This window comes from Oryctolagus cuniculus, chromosome 15 (assembly GCF_051225735.1).
Source record: "Oryctolagus cuniculus isolate XC-2025 breed Fujian yellow rabbit chromosome 15, ASM5122573v1, whole genome shotgun sequence".
In the NCBI taxonomy this organism is placed as follows: domain Eukaryota; kingdom Metazoa; phylum Chordata; class Mammalia; order Lagomorpha; family Leporidae; genus Oryctolagus; species Oryctolagus cuniculus.
This window is the reverse complement of record NC_142881.1, coordinates 64,194,831-64,208,447: the sequence shown is the minus strand read 5'-3', so window position 1 is coordinate 64,208,447 and position 13,617 is coordinate 64,194,831. Positions and strand designations below refer to the sequence as shown.

Genomic DNA, 13,617 nt, shown 5'->3' with positions numbered 1-13,617 from the left:
CTCACTAGGCTAATCCTAAGCCTTGAGGCACCGGCACACCAGGTTGTAGTCCCGGTCGGGGCGCCGGATTCTGTCCCGGTTGCCCCTCTTCCAGGCCAGCTCTCTGCTGTGGCCAGGGAGTGCAGTGGAGGATGGCCCAAGTACTTGGGCCCTGCACCCCATGGGAGACCAGGAGAAGTACCTGGCTCCTGCCTTCGGATAGGCGCAGTGCGCCGGCCGCGGCGGCCATTGGAGGGTGAACCAACGGCAAAGGAAGACCTTTCTCTCTGTCTCTCTCTCACTGTCCACTCTGCCTGTCAAAAAGAAAAAGAAAAAGAAAAAGAAAGAAAAAGAAAAAGAAAAAGAAAAAGAAAAAGAAAAAGAAAAAGAAAAAGAAAAAGAAAAAGAAAGAAAGAAAGAAAGAAAGAAAGAAAGAAAGAAAGAAAGAAAGAAAGAAAGACAGAAAAACATTGTGAAGAGATATGGGGCTGGGGAGATGGTGTTTCTACTCTCTTTCGTCTTGCAATAATTTGTGCTTAAATGGGTTAATTGCATGTTTAAGAATCATTTTAGCACTATTTTGTGGAATTATCCTTACAAGTAGCTCCTTAAAACACTGCCTATCCAGCAGCAAAGGTTGGAATGGAGTTAACAAAAAAATGCTGAACTCCGGCATTTCTTTGGGTTCTCCCTGGTTTTGGTTATGGTGTAATGTGGGTACTTACAAAGCTTTGGTACATGAGAAGTCAGGTTCATTCTCTTTACAGGAATTATAGAAGTCCAGAGGAACTTTGCCCAGTTGCTGATATGGAGCAGGTGCCAGCCACAGGCAGACTCGTGCAGATCACTGTGACAGATGGATATGATGTGGTAAAGTTGCTTTTGGAAATCTACAAAATCCCTGGTTTGTGAGCATCAGTAGGAGGAATTGTTTACCTCTAGGATTATTGGTTTTCCTCAGTATCTCTTGTTGTTGATCCATAATCAGTCACATTTCTATGTGTCCAAAGTACATGGAAATTTAAGTGCTAAATATAGCAGGGTGAAACAAGGAGAGGATTTAGTTTTACTGGACAACAGTTCATATGTGATTTCTTTTTTCCTCTTTGTTCTCAGAAGGATCTGTGTTCTATCAATTTCTCTTATGATTAATTTCATTTGATGAATTTAAGTAATAAAACAGTAGTATGGCATAATTTAAAAATTAGGAGAATAATGAAATGACAAAATATTCAGTACTGTGGAGTTTATAAAGCTTATTCTAGAAGATGAAATTAATGAGCTCCACTTTGCTTCAAAATGTATATATGTAGTCACATAAAACACTTGAAAATATATACTAAAATGTTAATAGCATCTATTTGTCAGTTATTACGTATCATTTATTTTCCTATGTAATTTTCTCAGTTCTTCAAATATGCCACAATCTACTTTAATAATCAGATAAAACATAGTTGTTTTTTTTTTTTTAAAAAAACTCCAACTTAATGGCATTTGCTTGCCCTTTTTGTGTTCGTGATATGGGTAAATGGATAATGTTATTTAGCCCAAGTCAAGATGAATCATCAGATGTATAGGAAAATTCTAATTTTAAAGTGATATGTTTTTACCAACAGAAAGGCTTTAAAGGGGAAACTCCAGTTACCTTTATTCGTGCAGAATTCAATCAAGTGGTTCTGGGAGATTCTGCAAAAATCACTGTTTCTCCAGAAGGAACTGCAAAATACAACTTCACCAGCAGTTTTGAGTTCAATCCTGAAGGAGGAATCACTTTAGATGACATTGCCCACAAACCCGTGTTCTGTAAGTACCTGTGTTTCTAAAAATGTTAGTTATAAGCAGATTCTAGGGTATATAGTAAACATTGTTAGAATAGTTGAACATAGCTTGCCTCCTTACTCTAGGAATAGTGCGGTATACTTTGATTCCTACCTGCTTCTATCAGCAGTCACCATTACTTACTAATTTTTTTAAGATTTACTTATTTATTTGAAAGAGTTACAGAGAGAGAAGGAGAGGCAGAAAGAGAGAGGTCTTCCATCTGCTGGTTCACTCCCCAAATGGCTACACTGCCCGGAGCTGTGCTGATCTAGAGCCAGGAGCCTCTTCCAGGTCTCCCACACAGATACAGGGGCCCAAGCACTTGGGCCGTCTTCTACTGCTTTCCCACGCCATAGCAGAGAGCTGGATCAGAATGGAGCACCCCGGGCTTGAACTGGCACCTATGTGGGATGCCTGTACTGCAGGCCAAGACTTTAACCCACTGCCTCACAGCACCGGCCCCCATACATATTTTTAAAACTTATTTATTGTTTATTTGAAATTCAAATTTAACTGAGCATCATGCATTTTATCTGGCAACTGTACCTGTTCTTTTGTACTTTTGTATACTCAGCATAATGTGTAGTCATTATCTATTTTCCTCTCTTGATAGAAAGTTTTTTGTTTGTTTGTTTGTTATGAGAATGAGCTTCCATCCACTGGTTCATTCCCCAATGGCTGCAACAACTAGGTCTGGGCCAGGCTGAAGTCAGGAGCCAGGAGCTTCTCTGGATCTCCCATATGGATGGCAGGGATCCAAGCACTTGGCCCATCTTCTGCTGCTTTCTCAAGTGCATTAGTAGGGAGCTGGATCAGAAGTGGAGCAGCTGGGACTCAAACTGGTACTCATATGGGATACCAGCGTCATGAGTGGCAGTTTAACTGGCTACACCACAACACCGACCTCAAAAAGGTGCTTCTTGAAATAAGGGCTGAATCTTATTTATTCCATAGTTTTTAGTGCCTAGAAATATCTGGGACATAACAGGGGCTCAAAAAATTTGTTGAATGCATGAACAGATGGGTGGTTTTTGTATCCACATCTTTACAGTTTCCACATGCACAGTATTATCCCTAATGTAATTTGTTCCTGTACTTACACGCTAGTCTAAGACTTTTTTATTTTGTTTTAATTCATATTCTTTATTTTTTTTTGTTTTGTAATTTTTAGTGGCATATCTCCTGTGATAACTGCCCACAGTCAGAGAGATGGGACCTGGGAATCTATATAGTATTTTGGATTCTGTGGTATTCTAATCCCATAACCTTCATTCCATAAGAGTCACTTTCTCTGGGACCAAGTCTTCAGAGCCCTACCCTATATCACCAAATTCACAATTGCCAAGGGAGCTGGCTAGGAAGCAGCTCCTTAGATTAAGAGTCTCAGCTGACTCCTAGGCAATACTGCTCCAGAACAGTGATTCTTAGCTCCATCCTGTCTGGGAATCAGTCACCCATGGAAGGAGGCATCTGTCTCACCCTCTCTCTCTCTCTCCTATTCCTTCTTTCCCTCTGCTCTCTTTTTTGCTCTGTTCTTTCCTGTCACCCAAAATAAGAGGAGCGACCTGATTGATTCCATAGCTTGTTGGATGGGAAAAGCAGAATGAAATAGTCTTTTAAACATACTATTGAGGCCATGAGAAAGAAAGGATGATCTCTTTGTTCCCAGAAGCACATCAGGAACTGAAACTGGAAATTTTGAACACCTGCCATTGGTATGTATATTGTGGTGATGGTGTAGTGGGAAAGAGAAGTATTTGACAACCTGGGTGCTTGGGTTTTAATTCTCCTACAAGGACAGAAGACATTGAGCTACCATAGATTAGGGGGATTGAGACTGAGACCACCTCCCCATCACAAGCTAAGACTCTCAAAAAGAATGGACTAGGGGGAAAAAATCTACTCAATAGCATCTGTCTAGATACTGGGTATAGAAAAAAATCTCTAGGAATTAGTAGACACACTTGCACCAGCCATTAAACAATATATATATGTATATATATACAATATATAAAAATATATATAAACTATATAGTATATAAATACAATATTTATATATTATATATTTTATATATGTTATATACAAACTATATATAACAGTATATAGAATATTATATATATTTATAGGTATTTTTTTCTTAAAACACTCAAGAAACATTTATATAATAAAAATGAACCACATTCTAGGGCATAAAGCAAGTTCTGCCATTTACAAAAGAATAGCACATAGACCAGATTTTCTGAATGAAGTACAAATAAATCAACAAAATTAGAAATCAGTAACAAGGACATAGCAAAAACTCCATTGAAAAGTTTAAAACATTTATCACTTATTTATTGGGCAAAGAAGAAATCATAATAAAAATTTGCAAAGCATTTAGAATCAATCAATAGTAAAACACCAAGTATCAAAACTTGTGGGATGTAAGCAAAGAAATACTTAGAATTTCATTTATAATCTTTAGAGCATTCATTAGTAGTCAGAAAGAATTAAAAATAGAAATTCTCCTTCAGAGAAGATGGAGTAAATGTACTTTTGTCTATTCCTCCCATTAAATACAACCATAAACCCTGAATAAAACAAAGAAGACTTTGAAAAGTAGAAAAAAGAAAACTTGGAAACTGAAGAATGACATGTTGAGTTCTTGGGGTTTCTTTTTGTGGTTTGTATCCTAAACTGGAAGCTGAAAAAGCTGGTATCCTAGAAACTCCAATGGGTATAGACCAAAAAAGAAAAAAAGTTTGATGAATGTGGGGAGCAATCCGGACTGGACTAAGTTACTGGAATTAAGACTTATTCTGTGCATCTGCTCTCCCACAATATGGCGCTGGGAGAGAAGAAAACAGCTTTTACACAGCTGCCTCCAGTTCAACCAATAAACTGTAGGACTTGCTCCTGATTGGAGAGCAGCGTACTCGGCGTGTGGGCAGCCGAGTTGGGATTGGCAGAGGAGGACTATAAAGGAGGAGAGAGACGGCATGCACCAGGAACATCTAAGGGGAACATCTATCTGAAGGAACACCTGTGCAGCCCCCGAGAGAGCCGGCCGGCGGTGTGCCGCTCCCCTGCGGAAGTGGGGAAAGCGGCCAGGGGGAACTGCCCTTCCACGGAGGTGGAAGGGATAGTAGCCAACCCGGGAAGAACCAGCAGCAAACCCGGGGAGGGCCGAGCAGACGAAAGAACAGCGCAGGGTCCTGTGTCGTTCCTCCACGAAGAGGGGGAGTGACATAATGGTGCCGTGACTCGGATATGAAGCCTAGGCAGGGTTTAGTGTCGCTCCTCCACGAAGAGGGGGAGCGACAGATGAAACTCTGTTCCTTTTGGCCAAAGACCAGGAAAGGGGCAGTCTGTTAAGACAGAAAACTTCTAGATAGTAATTTCTGTACTTGAGACACACAGAAAACATGGAAACCATCCTCACCCAAGCTAAGTGGGAAGCCTATACTTCCACCCTCAGAAAACTTTAATGAGGTACCCCAACTACCTAATATTATCAGAAAATCAATCAATGATTCAAGGCTTTTTTCCCCTTTGATAACAACCGCCCCTCCTACTCCATATAATGTTAATGGAGACTATGTATCAAACCTGGAGTTCTACTCTGAAATGTAAGTAACAAGGTGTCCTTGTACTCACCACTGAGGTGGTGTCTCAAGAGGCCAAGTGTAGGGTCAGAAATTTCACCATCATCCAGGGGTAATGAGTCCATACCCATCACAGTGTCACTGAAGAACAAGTAAGTAACAAGAACTTTGATCTTAATAAGAAGCTTCCCCACTCAGGTGTCACTGGAGGCTGAATGGGAACCTAAACTTCTACCCGTGGTAGAAATAGTGTTTCAGTACCTTCTTCCCCTTGTTGCAGTGTTACCAGAAAAAGCCAACTAAAACTGAAGACTTAAGTTAGATCAAAAATTTCATAACAGGGAAAGCCCAGGTTTCAGCTGAAAAAATCACATCATTCCAAGAGCTAGAGATCTCACAGTGAACTAGAAAAGGCAATCAATCAGTACATGCTAACCAAAATTACGTATGTTAGAATTAAGAGAGAAAGATTTTGGGGCCGGCGCTCTGATGCAGCGGGTTAACACCCTGGCCTGAAGCGCCGGCATCCCATATGGGCACTGGTTGGAGACCCTGCTGCTCTGCTACCGATCCAGCTCTCTGCTGGCCTGGGAAAACAGAAGATGGCCCAAGTCCTTGGGCCCCTGCACCTGTGTGGGAGACCCGGAGGAAGCTCCTGGCTCCTGGCTTCAGCCGTTGTAGCCAATTGGGGAATGAACCAGCAGATGGAAGACTTCTGTCTCTCTTTCTCTCTCTCTGCCTCTGCTCTCTCTGTGTAACTCTGACTTTCAAATAAATAAATAAATATTTGAAAAAAAGAAAAAAAAAAGAGAAAGATTTTAAAGAAGTCATGGTTGAGGCCGACGCCATAGCTCACTTGTTTAATCCTCCGCCTGCAGCGCCGGCATCCCATATGGGTGCCAGCTTCTAGTCCCAGTTGCTCCTCTTCCAGTCCAGCTCTTCGCTGTGGCTCGGGAAGGCAGTGGAGGATGGTCCAAGTGCTTGGGCCCTGCACCCCATGGGAGACCAGGAAGAGGCACCTGGCTCCTGCTTTGGATCGGCGTAGTTCCGGCCGTAGCTGCCATTTGGGGAGTGAACCAATGGAAGGAAGTCCTTTATCTCTGACTCTCTCTCTCTCACTGTCTAACTCTGTCAAATAAATTAAAAAAAAAAAAAGTCATGGTAAAAATTCTTCCATGAGCAACTACAAACATCCTGGAAACAAATGAATAAATAGATTCAGGAAAGAAATGCAAAGTCCCAAGAAACATATAGAAGATATAAAGTAACAAATAGAAAATTTGGAACTGAAAAAATACATTAACTGATATGAAAATCTTGGTGAATGGGCTCAACTATAAGATGAGGGAGACAGTAAAGAATCAGTGAATTGGAAGATAAAACAGTAGAAATTACCCAGTAAGAATAAGAGAGAGAAAATAAATGAAAAAATATATGAAGAGTCTCGGGGACTATAGGAAGCGGCACAGTATTTCCAAGTGATAAAATGATTTTGAAGCAGAATTTTTTTTTTTTTTTGACAGGCAGAGTGGACAGTGAGAGAGAGAGACAGAGAGAAAGGTCTTCCTTTTGCCATTGGTTCACCCTCCAATGGCCGCCGCGGCCGGCGTGCTGCAGCCGGCGCACCGCGCTGATCCGATGGCAGGAGCCAGGAGCCAGGATGCAGGTGCTTCTCCTGGTCTCCCATGGGGTGCAGGGCCCAAGCACCTGGGCCATCCTCCACTGCACTCCCTGGCCACAGCAGAGGGCTGGCCTGGAAGAGGGGCAACCGGGACAGAATCCGGCGCCCCGACCGGGACTAGAACCCGGTGTGCCAGTGCCGCTAGGCGGAGGATTAGCCTAGTGAGCCGCGGCGCCGGCCTTTGAAGCAGAATTTTATGCCCACAGGAGATATTCTTCAGATGTGAAGGGGAAGTTAAGACATCTTCAAATGAATGAAAACTAGGAGAGTTTGTTAGTTGGTCAGAAAGAATGGCTTAAGGGAGTTCTCCAAAAATAAAGAAAGTAATAAGAATCTGGAACATCAGGAAAGAAGAAATAATATGCTAACCAAAAATTTGGATAAAGTGGCTTTCCTTCTGGGGTTTTCTAAATTGTGTTTGACAGAATAAAATATAAGACTGTCTTCTATGGTTCTAAATATATATAGAGAAAGAGAAATTTCACTAAAATAGTGAAATTTTGACACCATAAACTACAATAAGTGATATACCTAAATACAGTGTATACCTATATACAATAAGTGGTAATACCTAAAGTAACAACTAAAAAAATCTATACGAAGGAAGACATACAAAAGCATCGATAAAATACATTCTAAAAAATGTCCAAGCAGCTCGCTGGGAAGCAGGAAAAAAGAAAACAAGAACAAAATTCATGGTAGATGCAGAAAGAAACAAAACCAGCAGGGGTGGGCATTTGGGGAAGTGGTTAATCTGTCACTTGAGAGGCCCACATCCATATCAGAGTGCCTGCATTCAGGTCATTGCTCTGATTCTAACTTCCTGCTAATGTGCACCCTGGGAGGCAGTAGGTAATGACTGACATTGGTGACCCAGATTGAATTCCCAACTCCTGGCTTTAGCCTGGCCCAGCCCTGGCTGTTGTGAGCATTGGAGAATGAACCAGCAGATGAAGATCTCTGTCTCTGTCTCTCTGCCTTTAAAATATTTTTTTAAAGGCAGCAGATTTAAGCCCTAAAGTTCATAATCACAATAAGTATACTAGTTAAGAGGCAGATATTGAAGAGTGGGTTAAAAAAAAAAACATGATCCAGGGTCTGGCATTGTGCGGCTGGTTGACCTGCTGCCTGCAAACCCGGCAACCCATATGAGCAGTTGTTCCAAATCCCAGCTGCTTGACTTCCAATTCAGCTCCCTGCTAATGTGCCTGGGAAAGCAACAGAAGATGGCCCAAGTGCTTGAGTGCCTGCCACCCATGTGGGAGCCCCAGATGGAGTTCCAGGCTTCTGGCTTTGACCTGGCACAGCCCTGGCCATTACAGCCATTTGGGAGGTGAACCGGCTGATGGAAGATATCTGTCTCTCCCTCTCTCTCTGTTACTCTGCCTTTCAAATAAATAAATGAATCTTTAAAAACCAAACATGATCCAACTATATGCTGCCTGTGAAAAACTCAAAATATAACTTTATAGTCAAGTTAAAAGTAAGAGAATAGGGGCCAGCATTGTGGTATAATGGGTTAAGCTGCCACCTGGAACACTGGTATCTCATATGGGCACTGGTTTGAATTGTGGCTGCCTCACTTCTGAATCAACTCCCTGCTAATGCACCTGAGAAAGCAGCAGAGGAGGCCCAAGTGCCTGGGCTTCTGCCACCCATGTAGGAGATGTGGATGAAACTTCTGGTTCCTGGCTTCAGCCTGGCTCAGCCTTGGCCATTGCAGCCACATGAAGAGTGAACCAGCAAATTTAAGATCTCTCTATCTCTTAATCTATTTCTCTCTAACTCTATCTTTCAAATAGATAAAATAAATTTTTTTTAAAAAAAGTAGCAGAATAAGAAAAGATATATCGTATATACCTAAGAGAAATAAGTGATTTTTATATTAATATCAGATAAAGAAGACTTCATAGCAAAAAGAAAATGGACACAGAGAAGTCCACTATATAATGATAAAAGGGTTAGTTCACCAAGAAGCCAGCTGACCTAAATATGTGAAGCAAAACCTGATAGAACTGAATGGAGAAATAGACAAATCAACAATTACAATTGGAGACTTAAATATTCACTTCCCAATAATTTATAGAATAACTAGACACAAAATCAGCAAAGATATAGAAAAACGCAACATCACCAACCAATATCAAATCAATATTTATAAAATACCCGGGGCCAGTGCTGTGGCACAGCGTGTTAAAGCCCTAGCCTGCAGTGCCAGCAACCGATAGGGGTGCCGGTTCAAGTCCCAGCTGCTCCTCTTCTGATCCAGCTCTCTGCTATGGCCTGGAAAAGCAGTAGAAGATGGCCCAAGTCCTTGGGCCCCTGCCCCATGTGGGAGACCCAGAGGAGGCTCCTGGCTCCTGGCTTCGGATCAGCTCAGCTCTGGCCGCTGCTGTCATTTGGGGAGTGAACCAGCAGAATGGAAGACATCTCTCTCTGGCTCTGCATCTCTCTGTAACCGTCTTTCAAATAAATAAATCTTTAAAAAATACCCAGTAATAACAATATACTTTAATTTTTTAAATAAGTTTTTTTATTTGAGAGGCAGAGAGAGAGCGAGAGCAAGAGCGCTTCCATCCATTGATTCAAACCCTAGATGTCCGCAACGGCAGGAGCTGTGCCAATCTGAAGACAAGAGCCAGGACTATTTCCAGGTCTCCCACGTGGGTGCAGGGGCCTAAGGACTTGGGCCATCTTCTCCTACTTTCTCAGGCCATAACAGAGAGCTGGATTGAAAGTGGAGCAGCCAGGACTCAAGCCAGTGCCCACATGGGATGCCAGCACTGCAGGCGGTGGCTTTGCCCACTATATCACAGTGCTGGCTCCCTACATTATTTTTTTTTTTTTTTTTTTTTTTTTTTTGACAGGCAGAGTGGACAGTGAGAGAGAGAGACAGAGAGAGAAAGGTCTTCCTTTGCCGTTGGTTCACCCTCCAATGGCCGCCGCTGCAGCCGGCGCACCGCGCTGATCCGATGGCAGGAGCCAGGAGCCAGGTGCTTTTCCTGGTCTCCCATGGGGTGCAGGGCCCAAGCACCTGGGCCATCCTCCACTGCACTCCCTGGCCATAGCAGAGAGCTGGCCTGGAAGAGGGGCAACCGGGACAGAATCCGGCGCCCCAACCGGGACTAGAACCCGGTGTGCCGGCGCCGCAAGGTGGAGGATTAGCCTATTGAGCCACGGCGCCGGCTCCCCTACATTATTTTTAAAAGCCCACAGACCATATACCGAAACACTATATATATCCCATGTTGTAAAATAAGCCTCAACAAATTTAAATGAATTAATAAAAAATGTGTTCTCTGATAGCAAAAGTATCAAAGTAGAAATCAATACTAGAGTGATAACAAACTTTCCAAATACTTGGAAACTAAGACAAACTTTTAACTTATCTGGGAGTCAAAGCTGAAGTCTCAGGGACATAAAAATACAGAGAAATGAGAAAACGAGAAAATTTACAATAATAAATGATTGCACTAGTGAAAAGGAAGTTTTACATCAACAATGTAAGCACTCACTTCAAGAATCTGGAAAAGTAAGAGCAAAAGAAATCAAAGCAAGAGGGAGCCGGTGCTGTGGCACAGTGGGTTAAAGCCCTGGCCTAAAGTGCCAGCGTCCCATATGGGCACCATTTCTAGTCCGGCTGCTCCTCTTCTGATCCAGCTCTCTGCTATGGCCTGGGATAGCAGTAGAAGATGGTCCAGGTCCTTGGGCCCCTGCACCCACGTGGGAGACCCGGAAGAAGCTCCTGGCTTCTGGCACCAAGTGGGCACAGCTCCAGCCATTGTGGCCATCAGAGGAGTGAACCAACGAATGGAAGACCTCTCTCTCTCTCTCCCTCTGCCTCTCCTCTCTCTGTGTAACTCTTTCAAATAAATAAATAAATCTTAAAAAAAAGAAAAAAAAAGAAAGAAAAGCAAGAAGAAAAAAATAAAGAGGAAAAATCAATAAAATAGATAATAGAGGGGCTGGTGCTGTGGAGCAGTGGGTTAATGCCCTGGCCTGAAGTGTAGGTGTCCCACATGGGCGCCGGTTCGAGACCCAGCTGCTCCACTTCCGACCCAGATCTCTGCTATGTCCTGGGAAAGCAGTAGGCGATAGCCCAAGTCCTTGGGCCCCTGCACCCGTGTGGGAGTCCTGGAAGAAGCTCCTGGCTCCTGGCTTCAGATTGGCGCAGCTCTGGCCATTGTGGCCAATTGGGGAGTGAACCATCCAAAAGAAGACCTCTCTCTGCCTCTCTCCTCTCTCTCTGCCTCTCCTCTCTCTGTGTGTGTAGCTCTGACTTTCAAATAAATAAATAAATCTTTTTTTTTAAAAAGATAATAGAAAATAACAGAGAAAATTGATTAAAAACTTGTTATTTGATGACTTTGGCTGAATTGGCAGACCTCTAAGAAGACTGACCCAAAAAAAGGAAAAGTAAAAGATATAAAGTACCAATGTTATGAATGAAATGGGATATCCTCACAGACTGTAGCCACTAAAAGATAGTAAGGAAATATCATAAGCATCTATACATATAAATTTGACAACTGATTGGACTAATTTTGGTGGGGGAGAAGTTTCTCCAACATGAAACAAGTAGTCCTATAACTCTTAAAGAATTTGAATGCATTTTCCAAAACTTCCATGTCCAGAGCTAACTAACTACTGTTTGTTACCATCAACTTTATTTTCTTCATTTTCTATTTAGCCCAGTGTTATCAAAATCGGCAAATAAAATGAAGTATGCCAACTTTTGTCAAAGCATTTTAGGGCATTGTGGCATCATTAGGAAGCTGTCTAGATTTGTATTCCTCAGCAAAAGGAGAACCAGAATACTAGTACTGGATACTAGAGAAAATCATAAGCCTGTACTGGTGCCAATTTAGAAAGCTCTGTTGTGAATTCAAATTGCACCTCTGTTACTTAAAGCCACCAATTTTAAGGCAGTAGTTTTAGAGGCCATTTGAACTCTTTGTACAGTGACATTTTGAAAAAAGCAGAAAAAAAGACCAAAAAAAAAAAAAAACCTCAAATAAAATACAAGATAACCGGAGGACAAAGGGGCCCTGGCGAAGCTGGTGGAGGCCATCCGGACCAACTACAACGACAGATACGACGAGATCCGCCGCCACTGGGGAGGCAACGTCCTGGGGTCCAAGTCCGTGGCTCGCATCGCCAAGCTGGAGAAGGCCAAGGCCAAGGAGCTGGCCACGAAGCTGGGGTGACCGCGGGCTGTTTGTACATAATAAAGCTGGTTTGTCCCAAAAAAAAAAAAAAATACAAGATAACATTTTAAGACTTCTAAGTCATAGATATGTTTCAAATTATTTTGTTTGGACTAATTTTTTTAAATGTAAAGCATATACTTGTTGTTAGATATTTTGTTAATTATTGTTTCCATGCTTAAGTTCTGTGCAATATTTTCCATTATGTCCTTTGACAGGATAGTGACAAAACTTGTAAGTGAATATTTAACTTAGAAGTGTTAACATTAATGCTCAATAAATAAATTCCCTGTGGGGGAAAAAAAAGAATTTGAATGCACAGTTTAAAAAGCTTCCTCAACTTTAAAACACAAGCCATAAACTGGGATACAATTAAGAGCCACCTGTATCTCAGCAAGAATAACACCAAGAATCTGACAGAAAATGCACAGAACATATGACGGGGATATGAAAAGTCCACAGAAAAGGGAACATAACTGGTTCTTTTTTTTTTTTTGACAGGCAGAGTGGACAGTGAGAGAGAGACAGAGAGAAAGGTCTTCCTTTTTGCAGTTGGTTCATCCTCCAATGGCCACCGCGGCTGGCGTGCTGTGGCCAGCGCACCACGCTGATCCGAAGCCAGGAGCCAGGTGCTTCTCCTGGTCTCCCATGGGGTGCAGGGCCCAAGCACTTGGGCCGTCCTCCACTGCACTCCCGGGCCATAGCAGAGAGCTGGCCTGGAAGAGGGGTAACCGGGACAGAATCTGGCGCCCGACCGGGACTAGAACCCGGTGTGCCGGCGCCGCAAGGCGGAGGATTAGCCTCTTGAGCCACGGCGCCGGCCATAACTGGTTCTTAAACATACAAAAAGCTCAGTTTAATAAGGAAAATAAAATTACATTTTGATGTCATTTTCATGCAGATTACATGAAACATACCACGTGGGAATTGGTAACATACCACATGGGCAAATGTGTTATTATTTTTCTTTTTAAAGATTTATTTATTTATTTGAAAGGCTGAGTTACAAAGAGAGAGAGAGAGGTCCTCCATCCACTGGTTCACTTCCCAGATGACCGCAATGATCTGAAGCCAGGAGCCAGGAGCTGCTTCTGAGTCTCCCACATGGATGCAGGGCCCCAAGGACCTGGACCATCTTCCACTGTTTTTCCAGGCCATAGCTGAGAGCTGGATTGGAAGTGGAACATCTAGGTCTCGAACTGGTGCCCATATGGGATGCTGGCACACAGGCAGCAGCCTTACCCGCTGCGCCACAGTGGCAGCCCCACAAATGTATTATTAAATTTGCTTTATCTTTTCTGAAAATGTTAAAAGCTGTACCTAAGAAACACAGGGTTCGTAAAA

General features: G+C 42.6%; 1 protein-coding gene across 5 annotated transcripts in view; it reads left to right on the top strand.

Annotated features, from left to right (window-relative positions):
• Positions 1 to 13,617, top strand: part of CFAP70 (cilia and flagella associated protein 70) — a 91,300-nt gene that overhangs the window by 5,108 nt on the left and 72,575 nt on the right. For all 5 annotated transcript variants that reach the window (XM_008269962.5, XM_089313454.1, XM_089313453.1 and 2 more), the window contains exons 2-3: positions 747 to 849; positions 1,596 to 1,782. In XM_008269962.5, coding sequence (XP_008268184.4) covers positions 747 to 849; positions 1,596 to 1,782 — 290 coding nt within the window. The remainder of the gene's footprint in view (positions 1 to 746; positions 850 to 1,595; positions 1,783 to 13,617) is intronic.